The 15,691-nt window shown below is 38.9% G+C and overlaps 1 protein-coding gene across 2 annotated transcripts in view; it reads right to left on the reverse strand.

Annotated features, from left to right (window-relative positions):
- Positions 1 to 14,000, reverse strand: part of MED6 (mediator complex subunit 6) — a 38,830-nt gene extending 24,830 nt beyond the window's left edge. For both annotated transcript variants that reach the window (XM_052646769.1, XM_052646768.1), the window contains exons 1-6: positions 13,961 to 14,000; positions 8,399 to 8,558; positions 7,246 to 7,337; positions 5,874 to 5,956; positions 5,468 to 5,576; positions 3,895 to 4,010 (exon numbers count right to left, since the gene is read on the reverse strand). In XM_052646769.1, the coding sequence (XP_052502729.1) occupies positions 3,895 to 4,010; positions 5,468 to 5,576; positions 5,874 to 5,956; positions 7,246 to 7,337; positions 8,399 to 8,558; positions 13,961 to 13,982 (582 nt within the window). In that variant the 5' untranslated portion in view covers positions 13,983 to 14,000. The remainder of the gene's footprint in view (positions 1 to 3,894; positions 4,011 to 5,467; positions 5,577 to 5,873; positions 5,957 to 7,245; positions 7,338 to 8,398; positions 8,559 to 13,960) is intronic.
- Between the last annotated feature and the right edge of the window lie 1,691 nt (positions 14,001 to 15,691).

Here is a 15,691-nt window from a genome sequence, read left to right on the forward strand (position 1 = left end):
GAGAGAGACTTCTGTGATACACACACACACTGCAATACTATTCAGCTGTGAGAAAGGATATCCTCCCATTTGTGAAAAAACAGATGAACTGAAAGAGCATTATACTAAGTGTTGAATAAGTCAGACAGAGAAAGCCAAATATGGTATCATTTATATGTGGAAATCTAAAATATTCAAACTCAGAGAGAACAGAGTGGTTCCCGCCAGTGGTTGAGGGAGTGGGGAAAATAGGGAGATGCTGGTCAAAGGTAAAAGATGAAATAAGGTCTGGGAATCTAATGTGCAACTTGGTGATTACTGCTAATATTACTGTAGTATATATTTGAAAGTTGCTAAGAGTAAGGAGATCAAACCAATCAATTCTAAAGGAAATCAACTCTGAACATTCATTAGGAAGATGCTGAAGCTGAAGCTCCAATACTTTGGCCACCTGACATGAAGAGCTGACTCACTGGAAAAGATCCTGATGCAGCAAAAGACTGAAGGCAGGAGAAGAAGGGGACAAGAGAGGATGAGATGGTTGGATGGCATCACTGATTCAATGGACAAGAGTTTGAACAAACTCCAGGAGACAATGAAGGACAGGGAAGTCTGGCATGCTGCAGTCCACGGGGTTGCAAAGAGTCAGACATGACTGAGTAACTGAACAAGAGAGTAAAACTTAAATGAACTCTCCATAAAAGAGAAACAGTAATTATGTGACATGACAGAGGTATTAGCTAATGCTATGGCGGAAATCATTTTGCAATATATAAGTGTATCAAATCCACAAGTGGTACATGTTAAACTTACACAACATTGTACACCAGCTCTATGTCAATAAAGTTAATAATAAAAAGTTTATCCCCGAGTGTTGTTTCATGTTATTTTAAATGGAATTTTCTTGCTACTTTTACTGATAGTTTGTTGTTAGCATACAGACATACAACTGATTTTGGGGTATTGGTTCTAACAGTTTTTTAATGGAGCCATAGGTTGTGCTACGCAAGCAGACAATTTTACTCCTTTCCTATTTGAATCCCTTTATTTTTTTGTTGCCTAATTTCTCTAGCTAGGCCTTCTAATACTGTGTTGAATAGAAGTATGGAGAATGTGATCTTTGTCTTGTTTTTCATCCTAAGAGAAAATGCTTTGTTCTTCATGACTGAATATGATAGCTGTGGGTCTGTTACAAATGGCTTTTATTATGTTGAGGTATGTTCCTTTCATACCTTTATTTTCATCATAACAGGATACTGAATTTTCCCAGCTGCTTCTTCTCCATCTATTGAGATGATTGTGGGCTTTTTATTCTTCATCCTGATAATGTAGTGTACTATAATGATTGATTTTGGTTTGTTGAACTATCTCTGCATCCCAGGGATAAATCCCACTTGATCATGATATATGCTCCTCTTAATGGGCTACTGCACTTAATTTGCTAGTATTTCATTGAGAATTTTTGCACCTATTTTTACTAGGAATACTGGTCTGCAGTTTTCTTGTCTTGTAGTGTCTGTGTCTTTGGTATCAGAGCAATGCTGGCCTCATAAAATGAATCTGGAAGTGTTCGCTCTTCTTCAGTTTTTTTGAAGAGTCTGAGAATGGTGTTAATTCTCTAAATGTTTGGTAGAATTCACCCATGAAGTCATCTCTTCTTGGACTTTTATTTGTTGGGAGGTTTAAGATTACTGATTCAGTCTCCTTACTCATTATTGGTCTGTTCGGATTTTCTATTTCTTAATGAGTCAGTCTTTGGTAGGTCATGTACCAAGGAATTTCTTATAGGTTATCCAATTTCTTGGCATATAAACTGTTTACAGTAGTCTCTTATGATCATTTTATTTCTGTGGCTTCAGTAGTAATGTCTCAAATTTTATTTGGGTCTTTTTTGTTAGTCTAGCTAAAATTTAGTCAATTCATCTTTTGAAAACACCAGCTCTTAGTTCCTTTGCCTTTTTATTGTTTGCTTGTTTTTTAAATTGAAGTATAGTTGATTTAAAATGTTGTGTTAGTTTCTGGTGTACCACTGATTCTTCTCTATTATTTTTCTAGTCTCTATCTAGTCTAGTGTGTTAAACAACACACTCCGAACAACCAATAGGCCAAAGAAGGAATAAAAAACGAGAATCAGAAATTATATGGAGAGAAATGAAAATGAAAACATAACATATCAGAATTTACAGGACAGCAAAAGAAGTACTAAGAGGGACGTTTACAGTGATAAAACCCTTCATTAAAAAGAAGGAAAGATCTCAAAAAACATAACTTTCCACCTCAGGAAATTAGCAAAAGAACAAACAAGGGATTTTCTTGGTTTCTGAGTATATTTTCATCATTTTCATGTTTCTTGTTTTGCATTTTCTATTTCCCTTTTCTAAATCAGCAATGCCAAAAAAAAAAGTGAGCCACAAATGCAACTATATATGTAATTTTAAATTTTTTAGTAGTCACATTTTCAGAAACAGGTGAACTTTAATATTTTTAACCAAATGTATTTCAAATAGTGTCCTAGACATATAACCAATATTTTTAAACTAGATATTTTATACATATTCTTATGTACTAAGTCCTTGAACCCAGTATGTCTTCCACACATATCACAACTCAATATGGACTAGGTGTGTTTCAAATGCACAATAGTCACATGTGCTGAGGGTCTATTGTACTGTGTGGGTCTACACGTTCTGCCTCCAACATTCCTAGTATATACTATGTACTCACAGAATGAATAGTCAACCACACCTAATCTCTTACACTCTGTAGTCACTACTCATTATCTTACATACAGTTGTAATTCACTGATTTATTTATTCAACAGACATTGTTTCATCTTCAAATGTAATTCATGAGATTTCTCTAAACTGACTTTTCTGAGTTCCAACTGGGCCTCTGCTCCCTTCAGTACCGTATCACCATTCCAACAGCACATTTCATCCAGTAGAGTCAACGAAGGGGGAAGGGGAGGTCTGTTCTAAAGTCATCTCAGAGTGTGAAAAATCTCAATCAGAAACTACCCTTGAAAATCTCTTAAATAGGCCCTCAACAAGAAAAACAGTATCTATGATCTTAAGTCTAAGTATCCAAGTTGTATCCGACTCTTGCTACCCCATGGACTGTAGCCCACCAGGCTCCTCTGTCCAAAGGATTCTCCAGGCAAGAATACTGGAGTGGGTTGCCATTTCCTTCACCAGGGGATCTTCCTAACCTGGGATCGAACCCAGGTCTCCTGCATTGCAAGCCAATTCTTTACCAACTGAGCTATGAGGGAAGCCCATCTATGACCTTGTGTGTATACAATCCTGTAAAGACAAATAAGAGCTGAGACAAATCATGAGAATAACATGTTCACATATTCCATTTCACACCTACTTCTCTGCCAAAGCTCATTCAGTAGACCTGCTATTGCTGTTGGAATACCCAAAATAACATAATAGAATTCATTTTAATTTCAACACCAGTACGACATAAGCCTATTTATTTTTACTCTTGCCTCCTCCATTTGTCATCAAATGTGCTATTGTGTTACAAAAGTTTAAACTACTCTCTAATTTAACGACTTAAATATCCACTATATTCAGGCTAGAAGGTAGCATACAGAGTGACAGCATGAGTTCCAAATTCTAGTTTTGTTACCAACACTTTCAGCAACCTTCTGAATATATTATCTATAAGCAGGCCTCACAGTCTGTGAGGATTCCATGAGGAATTAAACTTAAGAGCACAGAACAGTATTAATTAGATTCCCTTTACCCATTTCTCCCATTAAGTCCTTGAAAAACTTTCTTTTGATTCAGAGTTTTTAACTAATGAGTAAATCAATATGTTTAGATCACATCCGAAACAGTTCTTACTTAAAAATTAAAATGACAGAAAAAGTGTTGAATCAAAATTAACCACATGCATTCTCATTACCTGCACAAATTTGGGTGGAAATTTTTGTCTAAGATCTAGAAGCAAAGCATCCACACGCTGTCTCTGGAAAATAGAGCTTGGTTCTTCTTTCCTTTTGACTTTAGGTTTGACTTTATCTATTAAAATATGAAGTCCAAATCAAAACACTAATTACTTTGATATAATAATTACCTTATATTTTGATTATGATAATGTAATTATGTAATGTAATTATGATAATATAATTACCTTATATTTTACAAATCTTTGTCTGCCACAAATATATTCAAATTTCATTTTTTTAATGGCTGCTATTCCAAAGGCAATCCCCCCAAATACATTAAACATAGCATAAGGACAGAAGCACTGAAACTCTGAAATGAGGTTAAAATTCTAACATTTATAAAGCTGACATATCTTTTAAAGATATTTCAATTTTAGCATGGACAGACACTGTTCTTACGTTTTCATAATTATTTAATTACGAAAAACTTTAAGGCTACATTTTCCCTAATTATCTAACACATTCTGATTACGTGTGAAATTATCTTATGTTTACTTTAAGTGTATTAAATTTGTTTTTCCCACAAAACCTAATAGGCACAAATGGAAAATGTAACTTTCATAAACTTTAGTTACCATACTCAATTATGAAGACTATAATCCACTAAAAATCAGGACAAACCAGACAACAAAAGATCATGAAGACAGAAAAGAATTTACAAGAGAAATTCTGAAATTCATCATGTGTGGGAGTTTTCCTGGGAGGGGAATGTGCTGGTGGGTTGTTTCTAAAGAAGGGGTTCCAGTTAAGTTTTACTTCAAATACTTCATTAGGGGAAAGAGCTCTTGGGAGAAGTTTATTCAACTCATGCAAACTTTCCTAAGTCAAATGTTGTTGCCAGCACCTACTATCAAGAATAAATACAACTACATCTCAAAGACCCTTTATTCCACAGGTCTGAATTTTATTTCAAGGCTACCTTTTCCATAGTAATTCATCCTAAGTTGCTATTTCTCTAAAGAGAAATGCAGAATATAGGTATACTGCTGTGGATATGTTTCTAGAAGTACTTTTATCGGCAAAATATGGTGCAAATCAAGTAGTGGATTAGCAGCTACGGAAACTACACCTGGCATCACAACAGGTGCTAATATGGAAAAATCAGAAACAGACTGGTAATCATCTGGAGATATGGCTTTAAGAGCATCTCCCCTAGTTCAAAGACTCAGATTTAGGTTCCAGGCTTCAAGATGACTCAAGAGTTAAGTAAGAAGGAAATATCATCATTACTGTTTCTTCATCATTGATTTCCCTTATGTTTTCTAAATATTTTAAAACCTTGAATCAACTTATCAAAGATGTCACTTACCAAAGAGATTAAAATGTATGCCTGCTGTTGCTAAGGGAATGCTATGACTACCACATCTAGTTACAGGAAACCTAGCTCTGACAATGTTATCATCCTATGAAATCTTCCTATAAGAGGTAAAACACACCAAGAAATCACTGATAGCCATTTTTCGAAAGAAAAACAGCTTCATCCTCCAAGTAACAAAAAGTGGTTTAGGAGGGTCCAGGTGTCCCACCTACCTTGCTCTTCGTGATCTTTGAAGTGCCACCAATACCCTTTGGAAGGGTGATATCGACAGTATGACATAGCTTCATCAAAAGCTGACTGAATGCCATGCACTGCAGTAAGCTGATAAAGGGAAAACCAATTTTGAACTTTTCATCAGTCATCCATAATTTACAAAGTAACTACAGTATTACATGTGCAAAGACAGTAATTCTTCTGTTTTTCAGAACCTGAATCACTATGTATCTGGCGCTGTTGTATATACTTTGAACATGGAGCTGGCCCACAGGAAGCAATGCTTAAGACATTCTAATGGTCAACACTTTATTCCAAGGGAGAAGAGTTCCTGTTTAATGCTTAGAAGCAAGGTAGGTCAGCTAGAAGTTTTCTGTAATGTTTAAAGAATGTAAAGACACTCACCACTCTAGAGTTTATAACTGACCCCAAGTCTGGTGCCTGATAGATCACTCCAGCAATAATATAGTAATCAGCCAGTGGGATAACTAAAGCAGTGGGAGAAACAAATGCTTATTAATACAGCTATGCAGACAAACTGCTAAATACACTTCCTTAAGAATAAAGTTTGACCTTTTCCCATATTAAAGCTTAAGGTGGGATTTGCCAATTCCTGTTTTTGTAAATAAAGTTATATAGAAAAATCACCACACCCCTTCATTTCCATCATTATCTAAGGCTGCTACAGCACTAGTGGAGTAGTCTCGGAGACCGTGAGGCCCACAAAGCCTAAATACTTCGTCTTTGTAATGTGGACCACCACAGAAGTGTGCTAACTTTTGCTCCAGGAGCAGTACTTCTTAAACTTACTGATCATCTGAATCATCTGAGTATCTTTTTAAAATTAGACTCTGAGTAGTAAGGAAGGACAATGCATTTCTAACAAATTCCTAAGTGATCCAATGCTGCTGTCAGTCAACCACACTTTGGGGAATAAGACCTTAGAGCACGAGAGATTTAGGGTCCAGGATGAAGATATCAGATGCACTGAACTTGGCTCTGTGCTCCAGTCCAAGGTTCTAAGGAATAAAACAGCTGCTAGTGAGGCTGGTGTCATCGTGGGTCACTTCTGTACCTGGAATCCTTCCATCATGTAAACTGTGTCCCTGGGGAGGGACTCTGATCTTTGATTATGAAAGTTAGTTTGGATTCTTGACTCTGGAACACAACTTCATTAGCAAAGTCATTCTCTGGAATCAACACCGGGGTGAAGGTTGTTCTCAAAGGTCTTGAAGAGAGCATGTGATTTAGGAGATGTAGCTGATCATCTCTGGAATGAGTGACTAGCTCTTTGATTCAAAATCAAGTCTGAACTCTATACTCTCCATACGATTTCTAAAGCAAGTTTTTATTTGGTAACATAACCCAAAAAAGACTTCTGGTTCAATGTGTCGATGAGGGTTTTCAACTGATCTTTTATGAATCTGGCGCAACTGCATCTACCAGGAATTAGACATGATTTCCTTCTGAGAGACTAGACTTCTGACAGGCAGAGGATGTCTACACGATCAGCCCTCAATAAAAATTCTGGACTCAAGAGTCTCCAAGGGTCTTCCCTGAGCAGACATCTTATGCACATGGGGGTGCATTTCACTACTGGAGGGAGGGTGGACTTGGTGTGGCCCCTCACAGAAGGGAAAGCATGGGAAGCCTACACATGGATTCCCACAGACCCCTAAAACAGAAGGCAATCCAAAACACAAGAACATACAGCTCAGGAGTCAATACATCATGGTATTTTAAGAAGAAAATAATACCTGAAGTTTACACATTTTACCTTGAGTAGGGGACTGCCGCTGTTGCTTCCGAATGATAAAAAGAATGGGCTCTTGAGCATGTAAAAGGATGTATTCCACTCCAACCATCTGACTGAAAACAGGAGGCAAAAATTCAGAGATCTATGAATGCCCAACAATTCTGCAGAACATTCAATTATTATATAAAAGCAGAGCAACATTGTAAATAGGATAAAACTGCCTATGTGTGATATTAAAAATTGGCTGTTCAATAAAACTGGCTGTTTTTCCCAGGAAGGTGGAGCACAGATAAAGTAAGATTTGGTTTTTAAACAACAATAAAATTTCTCTATAAAAATTCATGATGAACTTACGTTAGATTACTTTCAGTCATGAAAGTACACTGAACTTACATTTCAAAAAAGGCAACTAAAATACCCATGATGCTTCCTGAACAAAGAAATCTACAAATATGTATAAAACATAAAAATATACATGAACATTATATCTGTCTTAATTATATATCTCTACTATATATTCTACCCAAACAGAAAACATCAAACCTTATCCTCACCTCCAAAAAATTTTCTTCTGACACACTACATTTAAAAGCAACATCAAGATGCTTCAGTAACCATAAATATTTACCTCACAACGGAAGCTATTTAAAATACCAGAAATTTAATTACCTGGAATCCACGCTCCCCATGTTTAGCTGACAGATGAAAAACTCTATTACACAGTTGTTTCAGAAACTTTTGTATCAGTAATAAATTCTTAATTATTTAGCATGTGAAGTCTGAAGAATCTTGCTTTGTATTTGTATGGCTAAAATTTTACTTGTCATACAAAAAAAATTTCTATAAACGGCACTACGGTTTAAGACATTAAATTAGATGTAGAGGAGATAATAAATACAGTTACCTGGTTAAGGACAACAGAGCTGCATTGTTAAAATCAATGACATCTACATCTACTGCATTTTAAATGGACTATAATATAGGAAGTTATGAAGAAAAGACTTCCTAGGTTACAAGTGACTACTAATAATTCCTTTGCATGTCAAACTTGTACAAACAAAACTCCGGTTCTTCCAAAACTTCTACTCTGTACTTCATGATCCACAGCTGGAAAGAAATATTCATTACAAAATCTGTAGCTGGCAAAGATGCTACCTTCTTACTAATAACTTACTTTAAGTGCTCTAAAGTTAGCCTCTGCATTTTGACCACTTCGTTATTACATGTCCTGTCATAAAAAGGATTACTTCTTTCTGAAAAATAATCCAGGACACTTCCACTGTTCAAAATAGGGATCCAGGAACTGTCAACCCAAGAGATTCCCAGCAGATTATCTTCAAAAAAAGAAACAAAATGATAAAGGATGAGAAAAGAGAAAAAAAATCCAATCCAACAAACATTTATTATGCATATAACAGAGGAGGCACTATGAATCTAAGAATGTCATGGATCCTAAACTATCTACCCTCACAGTCTAACAGAAGTGGTAAGTATGCAAGAAAACAATGACAACACATTAAGAACTATAATAAAGATGTGAATAAGTATGTTCTGGGAGCACAGTGGAGTGAGCAGAATACCTCACCTGAGGGAACAGAAATGAGTTTTCCTGGGGTGAGGAGAAGGTGGGTTTTAGCAGGTGAGTTTTAACACGATATGTTAAAGAATAAATAGAGGCTCACCATGGAGAAAAGAGAAGCAAAGCAATTCCAAGCAGAGAGAATGTAAATATAAAGGTAGGGAAATATAAAAATACATGATTAAAGGTCTAGGTGAAGAAGTTATAAGACTTGAAATCTAGAGAAGTCTTTATTGGAAATCCTGAGTTTTTATAATGTTGGCAACTAATTCAAAATTTTTCAAACAATACTCATGCCAAAGAAAATACATCCACTGCCACTAGTCTGAGACCTTCCAACTAAAGAGACAGAAATAAGTTAGGAAGCTATTATTACAGATGAGACAATGATGTTGTAAAGGGGGCAAATGAAAAGTTGAATGCCCTTAATTACAGCCATACAATGTCATATTTTAAAGAATTAAACCTTAAATTGTTCAAAATGGAAAAAGAAAAAGACAGACATGGAAAGTAGGGCTAGACAGCTTTAACTGAGCTTTTACTGGTTAACAGCTACAATGTTTCATAACACTGACAGTACCAAATCCCACTAGGTGTTAAGTCATGGATGTCAAACTGCCTATATAATACTGGTTGAAGGAGGCAGAACTGAAAACTTCAATCTCTTCTAAACTGTAATTATTTCTGGCATCTATAAAGAAGTCAGACCTAATTCAAGGTGACAAGCAATTTAGAGGAAAACGAATCAAATTGAAAAAGCAATTACACAAAGGTAAGACATGCTGTGCACATTATAAAATGAAGGAGGAAGAATAGATGAAGCATGTTAACGACCAAATAATCAGTAGAGACCACTGAGATGGCCCATCATAAATGGACCATGCCATAAACAAATATTTAACAGGCCAGGAAAAAAACATTTTCAGAAATAGAAAGGTTTTCCAATGAAAAACAACTAAAGATAATCATTATTTTCAGCTTTAAACACTACAGTCCCGTTACTAAAGTTGTTTTCCTTAAAGCAACTTTCTCACACTTTTCTTTTTTATTTACTTAGGAACAATTATATAAAAGCATTTGCAGAAGAACAATTTGAGGTTGGTTTCTCCTTTACATAGTAACTATGTCTATATGGTGTTAAAAGTTATTGACAAACCATTATAGTATCACAGATCATTTCAGCATAGGCAGAAAAATAATCTGCAAAAGCAAATAAATGTATAATTATAGATTCTTCCTCTCCACAATTATGGCGCATTAATGATATGGACATGAGGTGATGAGGACCTATGGAAGGCAATGGCAATATACAGCAAGATAAAAACAAACATTTTTTAGGGGGGAAAAGAGAGAATTTTCTGAATGACCAATTATAAAGTCAGCGAGCTTAGGAACCAGTAAATGATTTATGAAGGTGTAATGAATTTGGCTTGAATACACTGAGTTTACATATGGAATCAGACTCTCCGAATTAGGAAAAATTACAAATGTCATCTTATCCAAGAGCCTGTTCAGTAAATTCTCTCTACAATTTTCTTCATCTGGCTGTTTCTTGATCAGCAATTTTATGTCATATTTTCCTCATTTAGCAAACTAGTCAAAGATAAAAAGTAAGGTGAGTATGACCTGGAAATAAATACAGAGAACAGTATTTACCACTTTTGAACACTAACAGTACAGACACTACTTTACCCAATAACTCAAGATTGGTACTATTATTAATATTAGTTTACAAAAGAAAAACCTGAAATACAGCAAGGTTAACTCGTCAAGGTCACAGGACGACTAAATGGTAGAGTTGAGATTTGAAACCAGGCAGCTCAGCTCCAGAGCCCACACACCTCTACACTCGGCTGCCTCAAAATCAAAATACTGAGTCAGGAGAATTTCTGAGAGAAGCCAGAGCTGATACCACAGATTTGGAGACCACTAGTAGAACAATCGGAGAAGGCAATGGCACCCCACTCCAGTACTTTTGCCTGGAAAATCCCATGGATGGTGAAGCCTGGTGGGCTGCAGTCCATGGGGTCACTAGGAGTCGGGCATGACTGAGCGACTTCATCTTCACTTTTCACTTTCATGCATTGGAGAAGGAAATGGCAGCCCACTCCAGTGTTCTTGCCTGGAGAATCCCAGGGACGGGGGAGCCTGGTGGGCTGCCGTCTATGGGGTTGCATAGAGTCGGACACGACTGAAGCGACTCAGCAGTAGCAGCAGCAGTAGAACAATGAGTGCTGTCCTGTAGAAGAGGTAGTCTAATCAAATTCATTTCCTCTTCTCCGTTCCTTTTGCCATTATCACATCTAATCTTCCAAGTGTCACTTGGACAGCAGCCTCCTTACGGGGCTTCCTGTCTCCAGATCTCTCAATCCTATTCAGCCTTAAAAATGCCACTTACACATTAAAAAAAAAAAATTGATTGATTGATTATTTTTGGCTCTGCTGGGTCTCTGTTGCTGCGAGTGGGCTTTTTCTAATTGCTCAGAGCAGGGGCTACGCTTCGCTGCAGTGCATCGGCGTCTCACTACAGTGGCTTCCTGGCGCATGGGCTTAGTTAGTTGCCCCGTGGCATGTGGAATTTTCCCGAACCAGAGATCAAACCTGTATCCCCTGGATTGGCAGGCAAATTATTAACTACTCGACCACAGGGGAAGCCCAACTTGTACATTTTTCAGTGAGAGCTGCATAATACATCATGATATTCTATGCAAAATTTAATTATTACTTTAATCTTCTTACTTAAAGAACGGCTGTGCATCTACAGTCTAAAAGAACAAGGTCCAAATTCTTTAACACAGCATTTCACAATCTAGCTCCAGTATTCCTACTTCACTGCCCACAATTCACCATCACACAGCAGAATGGCACAAGGAAAAAGTTTTGACAACTATAAGACAGCAGGCGAGTTAACCTCCCCATGCCTCACTTCTCTCATCTATAAAACAGGGATTATTATGTATGTAAAAGGTTTAGTACACTGTAAAAATTCAGTGTCAATTATGACGATGACGGTGGTACTGCTGGTAGTCAATTTCATTAAGATCAATACGACTGACCTTATTTCTGGCTTAACCAAAGGTGTCCTAGTTTGGGCCTCTTTTTTCTTTTTTTTCTAGTTTATACACTTTTATGGAAAAAACAGAAACCTCTTTCATTCTCAAAAGGGTATAGGTTTACCAGAAAATTCAAAGGGTCATGTTAGATTAAACTCATTTCAAATGTTACTAATCTCTGCAAAGTCTTTCTCCAGTTTCCAAGGTAGAAATAATGGTTTCTTTCTCTATGTTCTCAGAGCAGTTTCTATATACTTCAACTATTAATAACCCACAAATACAAATGTGTTCCTATTAAACGCTGACTTTTTAAGAAACTGGGGCTGTGGGTTACTAATCAAAACTAGCACAGGATCTGACTGGTAAGAGTTAGAAAAAGCTTATTAATTCATGATTAACGGCTAAGGATAAGTTACTCTACTGGTCATAAATTTACACATACTCCAGTATCCAAAGATGTTCATCTACAAAATAGTTAACTGGGTGGTGTGTGGCTGTAAAATAGAACACCTTAGCTCTCCCACATAGAAACTACCTAAGACCACAGCCCAATAAAGAGAATACACTACCAAAACAAGCAGACTCCAACAACTTCTTGCCATCTGCACTGTTACCACGCGAGTATGAGCTATCCCCAAATCCCCATTCATTACAAAAATGGCCTTCTAACTAGCCTCCCTAATTTCACCATTGCCCTCCTACACTGTTCTCAGCAGCCAAGGTGACTCTAAGAAAAAGTAAGTTACATTATGTTCATCCTCTTTGGTCAGAACCCTCCCGTGGTTCTCCGTTTTTACTCAGAGGAAAAGCCAAAGCCCTTACAACAGCCTACAATTTCTAGATGACCAGGCCACCAATTCTCTCTGACCGCCTCTACTTCCGGCCTCCTCACTCACTCGGCTTCAGTCATACTGGCATCCTTGCTCTTCTGACACACCGTACACATTCCCACCTTAGAGTCTTTGCCTTGGAGGCTTTAACAAATCTAAATAAAAAGTGAAAGTGAAAGTCGCTCAGTCGTGTCCGACTCTTTGTGACCCCATGGACTATACAGTGATGGAATTCTCCAGGCCAGAATAATGGAGTGGGTGGGTAGCCTTTCCCTTCTCCAGGGGATCTTCCCAACCCAGGGATCGAACCAGTTCTCCCCCTTTGCAGGTGGATTCTTTATCAGCTGAGCCACCAGGGAAGTCTAAAGTTATGAAAACTACACAGTCTGATAGACTTTTTATTTTTTATTCAATTGCAAGCGAGAGCGTGTTGACGTGGCCCTAACAAAGCTCTCTGACAACAAGCGAGTAATGAAATTAGGTGCTTGATAGTCTCACTTATAATGAAAGAAAAACATATAGTAAGCATTATTCAGAAATGCTGACGATCACTAGACATTTTGACAATATATTTGCAATGCATGTGCCAGACTCCAATTTGGTCAATAAAGAAAAGGGAGTATCAAACGTCAGGATTAAGGCGGCCCCCAGGAGAAGGCAATGGCACCCCACTCCAGTACTCTTGCCCTAGAAAGTCCCATGGACGGAGGAGCCTGGTGTGCTGCAGTCCATGGGGTCGCTGAGAGTTGGACACGACTCAGTGACTTCACTTTCACTTTTCACTTTCATGCACTGGAGAAGGCAATGGCAACCCACTCCAGTGTTCTTGCCTGGAGAACCCCAGGGACGGCGGGATTCACGACTGAAGCGACTTAGCAGCAGCAGCAGGCCAAGTTCCAAGGATGAACCAAACCCTGTCAGCGGCTTATTACCCCACCCCCTTCTCTACCCAAAGGCAGTTCCTTCACCCGGATAGAGAGCCCCAACCAATACTGACGGAGACGTATGCAGAACAACACCGCAGCTATCAGGGCTCAAAGCCCAGGGTTTCTTCCAAGCCCCTTCGTTTTAACGTTTCTAAGAGACTCTTGAAAAACTGCGAAAATCTAGGCAGTTGTCCGCCAGATTTGAGCTTCGAGTCGTTCAGGAAAAAAAAAAAAATCAAAAGAGCTTGGCAGATATCACAAAGGAGCCAGAATTTTGCCCTCAAGAGCTATAAATCCCTAAACCAGGTCCCAGACAATCAGAAAACAAAGGATGATAACACAGGTTACCTCGGATATCCACCGCCGCCATAACTCCGAAAGTGTTCTCAGGCCCTTCTTCCGGCGCAGAGAAAACGTCACAACTTAGAGACGAAAGAGGCAGGCTGCAGAGCGGAAGAACGTCGAGGAGGAACCAAAAGAGGGCGAGGCGGACAGAAGAGGGGGTGGAGCGGCGACGGGGAGAGGGCGGGACTGAGACCGAGTAGGCGGGGCTAGGAGGCGGCTTGGGGAGGGGAGGAGGGGATAGGAGAGCGTTGCTGGAAAGAGCTGCTGCTGCTGCTTAATCGCTTCAGTCGTGTCCGACTCTGTGCGACCGCATAGACGGAAGCCCACCAGGCTCCCCTGTCCCTGGGATTCTCCAGGCAAGAGTACTGGAGTGGGTTGCCATTTCCTTCTCCAATGCATGAAAGTGAAAAGTGAAGGTGAAGTCGCTCAGTCGTGTTCGACTCTTAGCAACCCCATGGACTGCAGCCTACCAGGCTCCTCCGTCCATGGGATTTTCCCGGCAAGAGTACTGGAGTGGGTTGCCATTTCCTTCTCCATGCTGGAAAGAGAGAGCAGATTCAAAGAAAAGAGAGGTAGAAGCAGGAGATGCTATCGGGTTAAAAATTTGGGGACTTTGAGAAAAAAGGGACTGAACAGAGGCCTGCCCAACGCCCACCACTGAGGGATTCGAAAATTCCACCTTGATCTGTGATCGTTTTAAAAAAACAAATTCTGATTGTGCAGAATTGGGGGTGGTAACATTTTTAATTTTAAAAACTCTTTCAGGCGTATTCAATGAACTGCTCAGTTTAGGAGCCTCTGTACTGTTCTTAGTCGTTCAGTCGTGTTGGTTTCTTTGTGACCCCATGGACTGTAGCTTGCCAGGATCCTCTGTCCATGGGGATTCTCCAGGCAAGAATACTGGAGTGGGTTGCCATGCCCTCCTCCAGGGGATCTTCCCAACCCAGGGATGGAACCCAGGTCTCCCACATTGCAGGCAGATTCTTTACCGTCTGAGCCACCAGGGAAGCCCAAGAATATTATAGTGTGTAGCCTATCCCTTCTCCAGGGGATTTTTCCCACCCAGGGATCGAACCAGGGTCTCCTGCATTGCAGGTGGATTCTTTACCAGCTGAGCTACCTGGGAAGCCCTTAGGGGCCACTGACCATTCTATTTTTCACTCTACCTCAAATGTCAGGATAGGACAGGACTAAGCAGGAGGAATTTGACAACTATTAGATTTATGTAACTAAGCCCATTAAAATATTACATACCTTTGAGACAAAATTTTCACAAAACAAGGCTTCCAGCACAAAACATTAACAAGATTAAAAGAAAGGGAATACCTTGGGTCCCTGAGTAAAGACCTAGTGTCCAAATTCCGGGTAATCTGGGCTAGATAGCAAGATGCCTTAGAGGGAACAATTCTGGAATGGGGAAGCTATAGGAAGTCTTAGAAAGATTTTCAAGCTCCAGTGTGTCTCCATAAAAGCAAAATGTTGAGGATATTTGCAAGTAAGACACAGATGCCAAGAAGAGAACCCCAAAATCTGAAGAAGCCCTTTTGTATGGGGATGAAGTGTTAGTGCCTATATCTTCTCCAGAATTTAGGTAGTGTGAAGGTTCCCCCAGAATTTAAGCACAGAACAGTGGTAAGGGGTGGGGAGTACAGCAGTGGGGGGTGAGGGCCAGAACAGCTGTGAATTTACTGGAATTTTCTACATTATAGACTGGGAATTCAAAACTTTTAACTC

The sequence above is a fragment of the Budorcas taxicolor genome, chromosome 10 (genome assembly GCF_023091745.1).
Source record: "Budorcas taxicolor isolate Tak-1 chromosome 10, Takin1.1, whole genome shotgun sequence".
NCBI lineage: Eukaryota > Metazoa > Chordata > Mammalia > Artiodactyla > Bovidae > Budorcas > Budorcas taxicolor.